Raw genomic sequence first — 15,560 nt, forward strand, 5'->3', positions numbered from 1 at the left:
TTTTTTAAACCAAAAAGCAACCACCGCACATTTATTATAGTCTTATCACAATAACTATAGTAAAGCCATCAAATGGTAATCCATGCACTAAATATATGGATGTAGCATATATATGTTTTACCTGTAGGCTAATGCAAAGTCGTAAGGTCAATAAGGTTTATTTGAATAGGCAGACAAGTATTCAATCATGGTAAGGTGTTCGACTACATGCGGCTGCGCAGACTCAAAGTATGACATCAAAAGTGCCGCGAGAGCAAGGTGAACTCTCTATGTTCTCGCTGTGTTTAGTTTAGTGTCATACGCCGCTTAGTCTGCGAAAAGACTAATCAAATTAAAAGCACACATTATTACACACAAGTACGTGGGTTTAGGATATGGTTTTCACTATTTTGTGACCAAAAAAGGTTTGGTGGCACTCGTCGAGAGCCACATCCCAAAGTGTCCTTAGTTATTGGAAATTATTCGACTAGCACCTCAAGTTCTACGAGGGAAACCTATGCAAAGCATGTGGTGTGGAGGATAAACCCTGAAATCTTGAAAATCGAGCCGTAAACAGAACGCGTCGACTGCACGCACAGTTCTGGATACTAAATCAAATGTAAGTTCAAAGCACTTATTTGTCAACAAAAAGAGTCTTTATTTTCTGAACATTTAGCAAAAGCATGTTGTCAAGGGATACACATGAATTAAGAACGTGCAATATCATAAAAGAGCAGGTGAACGTCATTTGGCCAAACTGTAGATGTGATCTTCAGCATCAGTGTTCACTGGTTTGTCCGGGATGGTGCAGTACACGTGATGAACATTCTTCAGAAAGAAAAAAAAGTCATTAGTCATTGTTAGCGTTCTGTTAATGATGGACATTTAATTGTTTTCTAATCTTATGTTTAGAATTGTGTCATTTCTGCACCATCTCTGTCTTTGAATTTGTGAAGTGGTCATACCTCATTTTCTTCAGTACGTCCCTTCTTCTGTTGTGTAGTAACCAAAACATCTGCAATGCAATATAAACGATTTGAAAAGTCTCCCATTGATCTGTGACAGTCACCTGTTTTTGCTTCAAGACATTTTTAAGAGATTTTAGTTTCCAAAGGAAAGAATTGCGACTATCTACTACAGTACATTCTGTTGTTAAGATTCATATAAAGTAAAGTACATTTTTATCTAAACATGCCTATGTTTCTGTGAATGAATTCTGTTACCTGAAGGCTGGATGGTGGAAGTTATGAGCGAGTAAGTCTCCGATGGACCTGGTTTGCTCTCCTGGTGTGACTGTGGATGCTTGACACCTTTGAATATAGGTAAAAAGCATTCATCGAATATTAAAGATGGTGTAACATGCTATTTCATGCATTCTGACTCCTTTACACTGTTGAACTTCTCATGCTGAACATGGTCAACTTGTTAAAAACGTGTAGGATGTATGACGTAGTATATCTGTGCTTGAGATACTCCCCCAGCACTCCAACTTGTTTCGTAGAGTTTTATAGAAGCCTGGATCCCTGTTTGGTAACAGAGATCCTATTCCTTTCATTGGAAATTCTCCCGGAAAAGCGTGAGAGAAAGAGCACGCCCACGCGTCAACCATCCAGCGTGAGAAGGATCACACCCATTGATGCCGCCTCACTCGGCTGACGGAAGTTTTGCTGTTTTTGTTAGCTCACTTTATTTTCGGTGATGAATGTTATAAACGCTGGATTTGGAGATAGTTTGAAACTGATAGATGGAGCAGTCCCAGCGCTAAAAGATGTCGGACATGAACCGCACGCGGTACGTCAAACTAAGTCAAGCATCTTTGTTTTTTGGCAATCGGCGCATATGTGCATAATGTAAACAACACGAAGGGATGATGCGATGATGTATTGTCAGTGATGATCCAGCAGCTTGTGTTTTTCCGGAAAAAAACGTACAGCTGTATCTCTTTTTTATCAATTTGATAAAACTTAATACTCTTCGAAGATACGAAGTATGCAATACTACTGTATAGGTCCTCAAGATTAATATGAGATTTACAGAAACTGCGCGTTACCTCATCTTTAACATCCTTTAAAACATGGGGTGGAGGGTAAAATTTTGCCTTTTCCAGATCAGTATCATCAGTAGGGTCCCTATGAATAGCCGGGATTGTGCTGAAGCGACTGTCTTTACTCACTTGTTCTATGTTACTGTAAGATTTGTTTAAGAGCTATGATCCTGTAAGTAATGTAAAGTGCAGAGAAAGCTCATCTGTAACTTGTTTTGGATGCAAGTGTCTGCTTAATGATAAAATGCAAATGATTTAACTTACATGGGAAAATCAGTGATGTTCTCATACCTGTGTCTGGTACCGAAGTGATCAGAGAGTAGACCTCTGCAGGTTCAGAAGCACGCTACATATGAATTAAAAGCATGTTAATGTGATTATGTTTAGTGGCTTTGCTATCTGTTAAAATAATAAACACACAGATGAGACTCACCGTATCTCCTACTGTTTCTTGACTGACAATAAAACAGAGCAATTTAAGTACATTCATTTTTTTAAATCTAATATTATAATATGCACGCATATGTGTTTATTATAAAATAATTTTCTTGTCCGCATGGGGAAAAACTTACCGTTTAGTCCTTTTCTTGCCTAGAAAACAAAAAACTAGTGCGTCATTTATTCAGTCCAGCGAACATGGTGAAGCTCAGTTTTCTGTACGACTAAAAGTGTACATTTTACATACATGCATATCGGCACAGGCACATGAGTCCGGTGAATACAAACACAGAGACCACCGCTGTTGACAGTATTGTAAACCAGTTGCCTGAGACTGTGTGTAAAAAAAAGCATGTTTCACGTCATCATGTATATTATGTCTGAAACGTTTAGCTAATAGCCTTTAAATCTTTAAAGTGTAGACTTTATGCTTTGTTGTGGACATGTTTCAGTGTTATACAGAATTTTTTTAAGGGATAGTTAATCCAAATATGAAAATCATCTTGTAATTGACTCCCCGGTTGAACACGAGCAAAAAACTTTACATTAAAATGTCGGCGTGTTACAGTACATTCTTGCATGAGGGTCAACAGGGCAAAGCACCAAAAATCACATCTAACCATTATTGGTGATAAATAAATGAATAATAAAAAGATGTTCTGTTCTTACTCTTAAATGTGTTGTATTACAGCAATAACTAGGTCAAATAATTTGAAAGACAAAGTTTTGAAAAAGTATCCACCGTGTGTCAGATAAAATCTTAGATATTCAAAAATGTGCAATGGATTTACTCAGTTTATAAAATGTTTGAATTGATAACTGGTTTTGAAACTGTTAAAATCATTCAGAATAAAGTGACTTGATGAACTTGCGATCTGTATACTTGGTTGTGTTTACGTCGGTGGACACCACATCTACAGCAGAAAATAAAATGTCCAGTTGATTTGATGACACTGAAAGAACTATGAGACCCTTGTAGGGGAAAACAAAGTGTGTTTTTGTTGTCTTCAGGCTTAATTTAGCATCATGAATACTTACTGATTGTCATGGCTGTTGTAGTTTGTGCAGTGGTAGCTGATGTTGCTGCTGAGAATGAATGTTAACACAAACACACGAACAGATGCTTTAAACATGAAAACCTTGTGACATCAAGAACCAGCAGAACATGTTTAAGTTGTTGTTGTATATGAATGACCTGCTTCATAAACAGAGTTTCATATCTTACGATACATTTTTTTGGGGGGGTCGGGAGATTTCATTTATAAATCAATAACTCACCCACTGGATCAGACTGTGGAGATGTTAGTTTTGGTTTGAAATCTAAATAAATATTACAGGCATCTGTGTTTCTGATGGTGCATTTAATTAATATTATTTAAGTTAATATTTCAGAATAATCGGTGTTGTAATTTACCAGCTGCATTCACGCCAGTAGACATTACAGCTAAAGCTGTTATAAAACATTTGCAGAAATGTACTGTATGATGAAACTTTCTGTTGGTATTTTAACCTTTGAAAGAACTGTGACAGGTGAACAAAGAAGTTTCATTTAATATAATTACTCACAAGTTGTCTTTACTGTTTTTGTATTTGCAGTGGTACTGGATTCTGAGAATGTAAAGAGATATGTGCAAACTTCAGTAAACATTAATATCGATGTTGAATGTGGATTGACAATAATTTAACTCTTAAATAATCCTGATGTTAGGTAACAATATTGAGAGTTTATCAGACCCTTAAATGAACCTGGGGCTAGTTGTCACAAGTTTAAACCAGGGCAGATAATAGATGTGTTTTAACTGTCTGTCGTATGTGAACACATTTTTTTCTCACCACACAACACAACCAATGTCTCAGACTGTCAGTCTGACTCAACATTTCAAATGTAATCACTTGCAAAATCACACTGTGGTTATACACAGTCTAAAACGTCTTTGAGGAACTTCACAGACTGCACTGCAACATGTTCAACATGATCTATAACTGCTCAAAAAAAATTCAATACAATGTTTCTTATTTGAAAGCTAAATAGCAATTCTCTCTACAATTAAGCATATTTAATTCCTTCATTGTGCTCTTTGCAAAAACAATTGTGCATTTTGCATTTATTAAAAATCATTTTAATATAATCTTATTTAAGAACCCTATATACTTCATTTAATTTCTCATGTCATTGCAAACATGCTTTTCTTCCATATAATAACACAACAGGTATAAGAATTACCTGAACACTCTTTTACATATAATAAAAAGGGAGGACTAAACATTAGGTCCTCACCTCTGATAGTGTACACATCACTGCGTGGAGATGTGAGGTCCTCACCTCTGATGGTGTACACATCACTGCGTGGAGATGTGAGGTTCATCTCACCTCTGATAGTGTACACATCACTGCGTGGAGATGTGAGGTCCTCACCTCTGATGGTGTACACATCACTGCGTGGAGATGTGAGGTTCATCTCACCTCTGATAGTGTACACATCACTGCGTGGAGATGTGAGGTCCTCACCTCTGATGGTGTACACATCACTGCGTGGAGATGTGAGGTCCTCACCTCTGATAGTGTACACATCACTGCGTGGAGATGTGAGGTTCATCTCACCTCTGATAGTGTACACATCACTGCGTGGAGATACGAGGTTCATCTTAGGATCTGTTTTGACTGAATAATCACAACTCAACTGTCCACTGTTTACTGTTTTCTTATGAGTGAATATTTCATTGTGACTTATGTAGAACAGACAGTGATTTGCTCCAGACTGTGTTCTCTGAGAATGACTTCTGTGTCTGATCGGTTCATCTTCAGTGTAAAGTTTACAGATGAAATCAGTTCTGACTGACATTGGGATTTCACATGATACAGTGATCTGAGCAGAGCTGTCATCAACACTCATGATGGGTTTCACGAGAGCATCTGTAGGAAGTTTGTGAAAACATCAAGAAAGTTCATGAAAACTGTTTGAATTGAAGGTTATAAAACAGAAAGTCATCAGTTTCATATCTCACCCAGTATTGTCAGTGTGGCAGGAGGAGAGTGAGGTGATGGATGATGAATCTCGCTCACATTGACTGTGTAGTAACAACCAATGTCGAGTGATAAAGGGGATTTTACACCCGTCCATAAGAGAATTTCAGCTCCGGTGAGACTAAGACGACATGATGGACTGAGTTTTATATCTTTCTCTTTTTCTCCGTTTGCATAGAAATAACACATAATCGCCGTAACATCTGCTGGAGTCTCACAGATCAGATGTACAGAGTTTGACTCTCTTACGACATCTGGAGACACTTTCAGATTAGGTGCTTCTGAAAAATGAAGATAATAGCATCTTTCACTGATCATGCTTATATGAACACAATTGTTAGATTAAGGCCTGTTATCTAGTTTTCTTAAAAGAGGTTTACATGTTTAATGTACATGGAAATCATAAAAGCACAATACAGTAATGTAACCTGTTTATTTATTTGCAGCAGCACACAGAAGTGCTATAACTGACAAAATGATTTCCATACGTGTCTGTTTCTTTGATAGCTTGGCTTTTCATACTGTAACATGTCACCCAGAATTACATTGGATGAACAAAACAATATATATTTTCTATTAAAGTGCATGTTCCATAAATTGGATGAATTAGTTTGTATAAATTAGCTTACATACACGTGAATATTACCGAACCACATTTATGCTGAAGTTAATGTATGGCCAACAAGTAAACTTGACAAGTACTGATCACATATGTTATTGTTGAAAACAGGTATATTATTAAAAATAAGCCCAAAAATGTTTAAGATGTCATTTCATATGGTGCCAATTTATCATTTCCAAACTGTTCTCTTTACTTTCGCTTTTTCTCCATAGCTGTGTAACTTCAGCTTATGTACTTGACAGTTTTATACTACAAATATTATAGATCTTGTTTGAAAAAGTATTTGTAATGTTCCTCGTGTGGCTTTGAATTAAAGTATCTGCTTAATAATGTAAATTACATTAATAAATATAGATCACTTACTATAAGACTGAACCTCCGACAGAAAGTGCAAAGCAACGATGATGAACATCTCCATGAGCTCCACGTGTGAGAAGAGTGAGACAGAACAAGACGTACAAAGTGTTTGAATTGGTAAGTAGGAGATCTGCCCACAGGAAACCACTTTCATGTGTTGCGCTGTCAGTTTTCATTTATGTGTGAATCATTAGCTTGTGGTCAGAGCTTCACAGACCTTCCAAAGAACGACGCGAAATAATGATTTTGATAGACAGCCTTGGTGCACTATTGTACTTTTATTATATACCAATATTGTTAAAAGAAAGTATATTAAACATGAAGAGTACAGTACAGATGCATGTTTCTGACCCTGCATGTCTTTTCTTTGAGGTTTTTAGGTTGATGTTGTGTAGACAACCACTGTGAGAACATCATCGGCTTCTGTAAAATGTATTTGGAAACATTACGCCAAAAAAGTGTCTGCACGTGTGCAACCATATTAATCACTCTGAAACAGACTTCCTACAGTTAGTTAAAAAATAACGGCCATGTGCAAGTTAACCAATAGTTTCTTAAAGTGCATAAAAACTATTTTAAAGATTTCATTTTTATAAATGTATTTTATTGAGGTTTTACCTGAGTCTTTAGGAAAGTTTTTCATCATCAGACAGAAGTGGAGACATTTCTCTGAGCCTGTGGTGCAGATGATCAGTCACATAAATGTGCAAGTGGACATCATGTACCTCAACATTTCTGAATCCTTTTTCATCTTTATTTTTTACTAATAAAACACATTTGTATAGTTTCAATCTCACTGTTATTGCCCGAGTCAGCACTTTTAAGCCCTGCTGGTAGAAGATTAAACTATTCTTTCCCACAGCGAAAAGCACAGAAATTGCACTGAACTCTAAATGTAACTTGACTTTCTGAATTTAACTATTTAAGTGGATCTATTGTGTTTATAGGGTTCACTAAATATTGCATATCGCTGCTGTCCTTCTGAAACCTCATATCTCCATATTTCTTGTTATTTAAAAGGTTTTGCCATAAATCATTACTATTAATCACACTTTATGTTTGTCACTTGGTTCTGCAAATATCTAACCACTATAAATTATTATAAAGTGATGGTCACATTTGACAGCACAGTATTGAATCAATTTTAAAAGTATAGTGTTTTTTAAATATTTTTGATAAACCGTGAATTTGGACATGCAAGGTTTCAGAAGGACGGTGACATATTCGTATTTCAATGTCAGGTTTTATCTTGCAGCAAACATTGTTTTACATCACTTAAAAATGTTTGTCTTTTCAAAACCAAGAATCACAGCTCTTAGCTCGTACACTTTCAGGCTTTCATATGTTTTACTTACAGTTAAATCGGCACAGACAGATGACTCCATATATTACAGACATAAATATGCCTATAGCTGTAGAAAGTAGAAGTGTTAGCCCCATACCTGTAAGAAATACAATGCTTAAGTCACATTTATATCATAATAAAGTAACGTTTAATATAGTTCATTTAGCAAAAGCAGTCAGATGGTTTGCAGAGGACTGTAGAAAATAAACAGCTTGTGGAGACTGCTGCTCAGTGGCATCCACTAGGCTCTTTTAGGTGGGCTTCAGCCACCCTACATTTCCCCCTAAAAATGTATTTGAGATCGCTTTAGTGCTCTTTTAAGTCACGGTGTTGCACTGTAACTCACCGGTTGTTGGGTTTGCTTTAGTTACAGATGTGAACACTACAGCAACACTTGCTGGAGGAAAACCTGCACGGATCAATTCAGTTTTAAAGAGGTTATTACATCAATTTGATTTTGAACAGCATTGTGACGGTGTTGCAAAAATGCTTTTCTTCCATATAATAACACAACAGGTATAAGAATAACCTGAACACTCTTTTACATATAATAAAAAGGGAGGACTAAACATCACCTCTGATAGTGTACACATCACTGCGTGGAGATGTGAGGTTCATCTCACCTCTGATGGTGTACACATCACTGCGTGGAGATGTGAGGTCCTCACCTCTGATGGTGTACACATCACTGCGTGGAGATGTGAGGTTCCTCTCACCTCTGATAGTGGACACATCACTGCGTGGAGATGTGAGGTTCATCTCACCTCTGATAGTGGACACATCACTGCGTGGAGATGTGAGGTTCATCTCAGGATCTGTTTTCACTGAATAATCACAACGCACACAATCACAATAACATCAATATAATTTTGAACAGCATTGTGACGGTGTTGCACTGTAACTCACCGGGTGTTGGGTATGTCGTGGTTGGAGCAGTGGACAGTACAGTTGTTGGAGGAAAACCTGCACGGATCAAATAAATATACCAAAGAAACTGATGTAGTTGCCCTTAAATACCAAACTGTGAGGGCATAAAACTCCTTTTCATTTGTTACCTCTTACCTTACTGAAATATGTTTAAGCCCAAGTTATACAAGACTAGTCACTTTACATTCAGATAACTGAAGTCTAACAAACACTTTATCTAAATGTATTTTCAGAACATATTATATAGATTCCTATATGCCCTTACAACAGCGATAACACAGGATTGCTGTCTATTTATCTTCATAATAATCTGAAAGTGGATCATTCTTGATAACAATGAATACACACCGCTGATAGTGTACACATCACTGCGTGGAGATGTGAGGTTCATCTCAGATCTGATAGTGTACACATCACTGCGTGGAGATATGAGGTTCATCTCAGGATCTGTTTTGACTGAATAATCACAACTCATCTGTCGACTGTTCACTGTTTTCTTATGAGTGAATATTTTACTGTGACTTGTGTAGAACAGACAGTGATGTTCTCCAGACGGTGTTCTCTGAGAATGACTTCTGTGTCTGATCGGTTCATCTTCAGTGTAAAGTTTACAGATGATTTCAGTTCTGACTGACATTGGGATTTCACATGATACAGTGATCTGAGCAGAGCTGTCATCAACACTCATGATGGGTTTCACAAGAGCATCTGTAGGAAGTTTGTGAAAACATCAAGAAAGTTCATGAAAACTGTTTGAATTGAAGGTTATAAAACAGAAAGTCATCAGTTTCATATCTCACCCAGTATTGTCAGTGTGGCAGGAGGAGATTGAGGTGATGGATGATGAATCTCGCTCACTTCGACTGTATAGTAACAACCAATGTCGAGTGATAAAGGCGATTTTACACCCGTCCATAAGAGAACTTCAGCTCCGGTGAGACTAAGACGACATGATGGACTGAGTTTTATATCGTTCTCTTTTTCTCTTGAGTAGAAATAACACAGACTCGCCGTAACATCTCCTGGACTCTCACAGATCAGATGTACAGAGTTTGACTCTCTTACGACATCTGGAGACACTTTCAGATTAGGTGCTTCTGAAATAACAATGAAGCTCTATTATTAACAATATGAGACGGGCCGTGACCTTCATTTCTGCATAAAGCACAGACTTGTTATTTTCCTGCTAATGTTTTATGGAAACACTGAGGAACCCTTTCACACAAAGATCTCAGTGAACAGCTTTTCCAAAAGCCTTTTCCTGTGTATACGTGAGTTTTGATGGTTGAACATCATCCACTGAACTCACGACTTCAGATATCCGCTCAAGTGGAAAATAAAAAGTGGAAAAATATTTGTAGAAATTTATTTATGCTCTAAGTTTGTCAAAAGTTCATGCATGAAAAGATCAAACTTCCTGGGAACAGTTCACAAGAACACTATACCCCAAAGGTGCTAAAACCCAAGTGCATCAACAGTTGCCCTACAGCACCAGGAAATACTTATTAATAAAATTAATAATATTATATATTCCCTTTTACTAGACTATTGGCATCTGAGTTATTTAGTTTACATGACACTTACATCACTTTAACTAATCCACATTAAATGTCGCAGCCAAATTAAACACATAAGTCTTCAAGCAGGTGTCACTTTTGTAAATTCTACAAACACAGTATTTAGGAAGACATTGATATAGATCACTTACTATATGACTGAGCCTCCACGAGAAGCTGCAGAGCGATGATGATGATGAACAGCTCCATTACAGTAAGTGTGAGTAAAGTGTGAGACTCGCGGTTAATAAGTGGTGGTATTAAGATCGGCCCACAGGAAACAACTTCATGGTTTGTGCTGTCTTGTGCTGTCTGCTTTCTATCAGTGTCCGTCACACTGTGACAAAAATCCCATAAACAACGGATGACGTATGGCCAGAAAATGTCCGTTAATGCTCAAATAAAAAGTAATGCTGTGCAAAATGTAAAATACAGGGGAAACTGTAAAAAATGTATATGGAAAATCCCTTCATGTTAATACAGTGTATTGTGTCCTAATTGTACGCTGCTTTTGTGTGTTAGAATGAAAGACTGCAACACATATACCTTAAAAAGAAGTGAATATCATTATGCGCTCCAAAAGTCTGAAACGACGAGACTGGAGAGAACGCATATCATGTCCCGATTGACAATAATATGATTCTCAAATAAACATCCAAGAGGATTATATGAGCACTGTGGACTAGAGGAGTCGGTAGAGCGTGTTGTGTTTGTCAGAAGTAGAACAATGAGCAGGAAATAATGAAGAATGAGTTAAGAAAGAGAGGAAGAGAAGAATTAAAACTTAAGTCACATTCTACTATAATGGAGTAGAAAGTTTATTTCTGTATCTTAAAAGAAAGGATTTAATTAAGAGAATTTAATGAATATATATATAGAAAGTTTTTGGTTTATTCCCCCCAAACTCTGGGCTATACTCCAACACAGTAGGTCGCGATAATGCACCTTTACGTTGGTGCCATCCGCCATAAAACCGAAGAAGAACAATATTGACACTCTCAACACAAAACACGTGGGTCTGTCATGATTCTGCCACTAGACCAGAAGATCAAGACAAAAGAAGGCAGAATCATGACAGCTTTGTGATCTTTGCAGAGCTTCAATGTTTCAGTACATGCTACTGTGATTGTTTGTTTGTTTGTTTGTTTGTTTGTAACCACTTCCAGTTGAGGTTGCAGATATACTGCATATATAAATATTGAATTAAAGTCAAGATTTATTTATGTATTTAGGTAACCAAACATGCCAGATCAACACATCTCACATAATTTTGTGTTGGCCCAGCTCCGGCCCACACTAATAATTTTCCCTCGGCCCACATACAACAATGAATGACGGCCCTAGGGTGGCCCAGATCCAAATTACAGACCATGACCAGATATGGGCAGCAACTGGTCCGAGCCTCAGCCAATTAATAAGCCATAAGTGGCCCTGAACTGGGCCGGAGCAGGATTTATTTCTGGGTGCCGTATCATTGCCAAAAGTAAACCAGATCAATGATACATATGTATCTTTAGTTTATTCATTCTAGGTTAATTGGGTTATTTATTCAGTTTATGCGGCACATAAATATCATCAAACCACATTCATGCCCATAAACTGGTTTTAAGCATTTTTCCATAAGCATTTTTCCATATTGATCAACATTAGTATTGTTGTCTTTCTAAAATATTGAAAACATTTACATATGTGGATATCCAAATGTGCAGCATTTAAGAAAATGTTCAACAATAAAGATCACCTTGTATTGTGTTGGGTCATCCCATGATGGCCAGTATAACCTTTGGCTCTTGTGACAAATCCAGTTAAGACCAACTGAACTGTATTATCTCTGCGGATTGTGTATTTTTACCTCTCGAGCACCAGGTGGCGTCATACATCTGTGTAATATTCATTGCCATAACTCCATTAGAGCTGCTCCTTTGTTTCAATTTGCATGTATGTATCCTAACACATGCCAGATTTTGAATTGTGTGTGTGTGTGTGTGTGTGTGTGTGTGTGTGTGTGTGTGTGTGTGTGTGTGTGTGTGTGTGTGTGTGTGTGTGTGTGTGTGTGTGTGTGTGTGTGTGTGTGTGTGTGTGTGTGTGTGTGTGTGTGTGTGTGTGTGTGTGTGTGTGTGTGTGTGTGTGTGTGTGTGTGTGTGTGTGTGTGTGTGTGTGTGTGTGTGTGTGTGTGTGTGTGTGTGTGTGTGTGTGTGTGTGTGTGTGTGTGTGTGTGTGTGTGTGTGTGTGTGTGTGTGTGTGTGTGTGTGTGTGTGTGTGTGTGTGTGTGTGTGTGTGTGTGTGTGTGTGTGTGTGTGTGTGTGTGTGTGTGTGTGTGTGTGTGTGTGTGTGTGTGTGTGTGTGTGTGTGTGTGTGTGTGTGTGTGTGTGTGTGTGTGTGTGTGTGTGTGTGTGTGTGTGTGTGTGTGTGTGTGTGTGTGTGTGTGTGTGTGTGTGTGTGTGTGTGTGTGTGTGTGTGTGTGTGTGTGTGTGTGTGTGTGTGTGTGTGTGTGTGTGTGTGTGTGTGTGTGTGTGTGTGTGTGTGTGTGTGTGTGTGTGTGTGTGTGTGTGTGTGTGTGTGTGTGTGTGTGTGTGTGTGTGTGTGTGTGTGTGTGTGTGTGTGTGTGTGTGTGTGTGTGTGTGTGTGTGTGTGTGTGTGTGTGTGTGTGTGTGTGTGTGTGTGTGTGTGTGTGTGTGTGTGTGTGTGTGTGTGTGTGTGTGTGTGTGTGTGTGTGTGTGTGTGTGTGTGTGTGTGTGTGTGTGTGTGTGTGTGTGTGTGTGTGTGTGTGTGTGTGTGTGTGTGTGTGTGTGTGTGTGTGTGTGTGTGTGTGTGTGTGTGTGTGTGTGTGTGTGTGTGTGTGTGTGTGTGTGTGTGTGTGTGTGTGTGTGTGTGTGTGTGTGTGTGTGTGTGTGTGTGTGTGTGTGTGTGTGTGTGTGTGTGTGTGTGTGTGTGTGTGTGTGTGTGTGTGTGTGTGTGTGTGTGTGTGTGTGTGTGTGTGTGTGTGTGTGTGTGTGTGTGTGTGTGTGTGTGTGTGTGTGTGTGTGTGTGTGTGTGTGTGTGTGTGTGTACCACACTTGTTTAGTAAACAAGAATGAAAACTTTAGAAATGTTATATTTCTATAACAAGTGTTACTTGTATTATTAGTTTAAAATGCTTTGATGGCATACGCTATATAGTCATATTAAAATTAATTCATAGTTTTTTTAGCAGTATGTTAGTTTGGCTTAACCAAACATTGAATGTATTAGTGCTCGTGTTCCTAACAGAGACACAAATAGATGCCACTTTCACACCTTTCTGCGGTAACTGCTATGAGGTTATTTCGCGTGTGAAGACGGTCGAGCTAAGTGGGATTATAGAAAACATCATTTAATATAAATCTACACCTGCTTGTATGACATTGGGTTACTGATATACGCTAGTTTTTTAAATGGTAACACAATCTAGAAGTTCCAAACAATAGTCAACATTTTATTTTGTGATTTATTGTTAATTTTACACTAACTTATGTTAACACAAATGTTTTATATATTTAATTATGCATATTGCATTTGTTAGTTCATTAGTTAACTAGTGTAGATATTAAACAGATATACAATGACTGACACCAGTATACTATAGATCTTAAATCTCAAGTATTTTTGTAAATGTCAGCTTTGACGCTTGCGCACATAATGTTGTGTTGTGCGATAAATATCAGTCTACCAGTTACGATATTAACAAATAAGATAAATATCAATATCACACACAATATACATGTGAAACCAAACCGATTGACTGCCACAGTAGGGAATAAATGCTATGGCAGTCAGGGGGGATGAGATCTGTTTGGTTGCTGACATTCTTCCAAATATCTTTATCTGTGTTCATCAAAACAAAGACATTTATACAGATTTGGAACAACCTGAGGGTGAGTAAATGATGACTGAATTGTCATTTTTGGGCTGAATTGTCAATTTAAAGTGCTTGAAATAAGTGAACGCACTCCTTTGTCAGTAAATATATAAACATTATTATCTGAGCATAAGCTAATAACATGTTGTCAAAGGATAAAATGAAAAATGCAAATAATGTCTCGAGTTATCATTTCGGCGAACTGTAGATGTGATCTTCAGCATCAGTGTTCACTGGTCTGTCAGGGATGGTGCAGTACACGTGATAAACATTCTTTAGGATGGAAAAAAGAAAAGACAAAAAGACGTGTTAGGTCTCTGTTAATGATGGAAATTTCATTTAGTTTCACTTTAATTGGGAACCAAACAGCAAAAACACATTTTCACAGTGTTTAGACATTTTTTTAAATCAGCCTATGTCTGCATGTACTGTATCTGTATGTGGTGTTAAGCTGAGACGGGAGAAAGAAACGCTATAATTGACACGCTGTTCATACCTCGTTCTCGTCATTATGTTCCTTGTGTTGTGTATTAACCAAGCTGTCTGCAATGCAAAACAAAAGCTTTTAAAACTCTCAGATTGATTCAAAGATTTATCTTGAGGTTTCATCAGAGCCGTTGAGAGAGAAAGAGTCGCGTCAAGTCTGTTGACCCAAATGGAACTTGTGTTTTCACACTAATGGCCGATCGCATGGAGCTACAGCAAAACAGATCGATTGAACCACATTTACAAACGCAAAAAAACTAAAGACAAACAGATAAAAACACAACTTCCTGGCACTATCTGAAGGCTCAGTGAAAGCATGTGACGCTCGAAATGTTTGAACATCCGTTGTCACGACTCTCTCTCTCTCAGCGGCTATGGTTTTCAGATTTTCTTTCTCCATCAGATTCACAATTGATGTTTACATTTGTTCATTTGGCAGACGCTTTTATCCAAAGGGACTTACAAGTAGGAGAGCATATAGCGATTTTGTCAACACGCTAAACAGTGCCGTTAGTTTACAATGTATGTTATTGCATCAATGCGTCCTATTCTGTTACCTGAGGGCTCGGAGGTTAAAGTTGTAAGTGAGTAAGTGTCTGAGGGACCTGGTTTGCTGTGCTGGTGTGACTGTGCAGGCTCGAGACCTTTTAAGAGAATAAGAAGGTAAAACCACATCAATTGAATGTTCATTTTTCAAACATGGGTGAAAATTATGCTTGTTGCAGATCCATACTGTATAAGGTCTCTGTGAATAGCCTGTATTGTGCCTAGGGGGGATCTTGATAATAAGAGCTAAAAGCCTTTTTTTGGATAAAGGATGAATAATAAGTGTCAGGTGATTTACTGACTGTGATGCTCTCATACCAGTGTGTCGAGATGTGTCTGGTACAGAAGTGATGAGAGA

At 37.8% G+C, this 15,560-nt stretch overlaps 2 protein-coding genes across 2 annotated transcripts; both read right to left on the reverse strand.

Moving 5' to 3' along the window:
* Nucleotides 1–619: 619 nt before the first annotated feature.
* Nucleotides 620–3,680, reverse strand: LOC306909226 (uncharacterized protein). The gene is made up of 8 exons (XM_079482723.1): nt 3,500–3,680; nt 2,709–2,795; nt 2,596–2,614; nt 2,457–2,478; nt 2,315–2,369; nt 1,203–1,289; nt 945–994; nt 620–807 (listed from the first exon to the last, which is right to left on the reverse strand). The coding sequence occupies exons 1-8, from the start codon at nt 3,507–3,509 to the stop codon at nt 724–726; spliced, it is 414 nt and encodes a 137-aa protein (XP_079338849.1). The 5' UTR covers nt 3,510–3,680; the 3' UTR covers nt 620–723.
* A 339-nt stretch (nt 3,681–4,019) lies between these two features.
* Nucleotides 4,020–6,543, reverse strand: LOC306909785 (uncharacterized protein; the record flags this gene model as incomplete). The annotated part of the gene is made up of 4 exons (XM_079483816.1): nt 6,472–6,543; nt 5,468–5,767; nt 4,740–5,375; nt 4,020–4,069 (listed from the first exon to the last, which is right to left on the reverse strand). Exons 1-4 carry the CDS (start codon nt 6,524–6,526, stop codon nt 4,020–4,022), a joined length of 1,041 nt encoding a protein of 346 aa, XP_079339942.1. The 5' UTR covers nt 6,527–6,543.
* Nucleotides 6,544–15,560: the final 9,017 nt, after the last annotated feature.

This window comes from Barbatula barbatula, assembly GCF_947034865.1.
Source record: "Barbatula barbatula genome assembly, chromosome: 20".
Lineage (NCBI taxonomy): Eukaryota > Metazoa > Chordata > Actinopteri > Cypriniformes > Nemacheilidae > Barbatula > Barbatula barbatula.

Excerpts from the sequence above, each read along its gene's own strand:
- LOC306909226 (XM_079482723.1), bottom strand. Across the intron at positions 1,290-2,314 it reads CACTTCGGTACCAGACACAG|GTGTCAAGCATCCACAGTCA; the intron begins GTATGAGAACAT and ends CTATATTCAAAG. Across the intron at positions 808-944 it reads GACGTACTGAAGAAAATGAG|AATGTTCATCACGTGTACTG; the intron begins GTATGACCACTT and ends TTCTTTCTGAAG.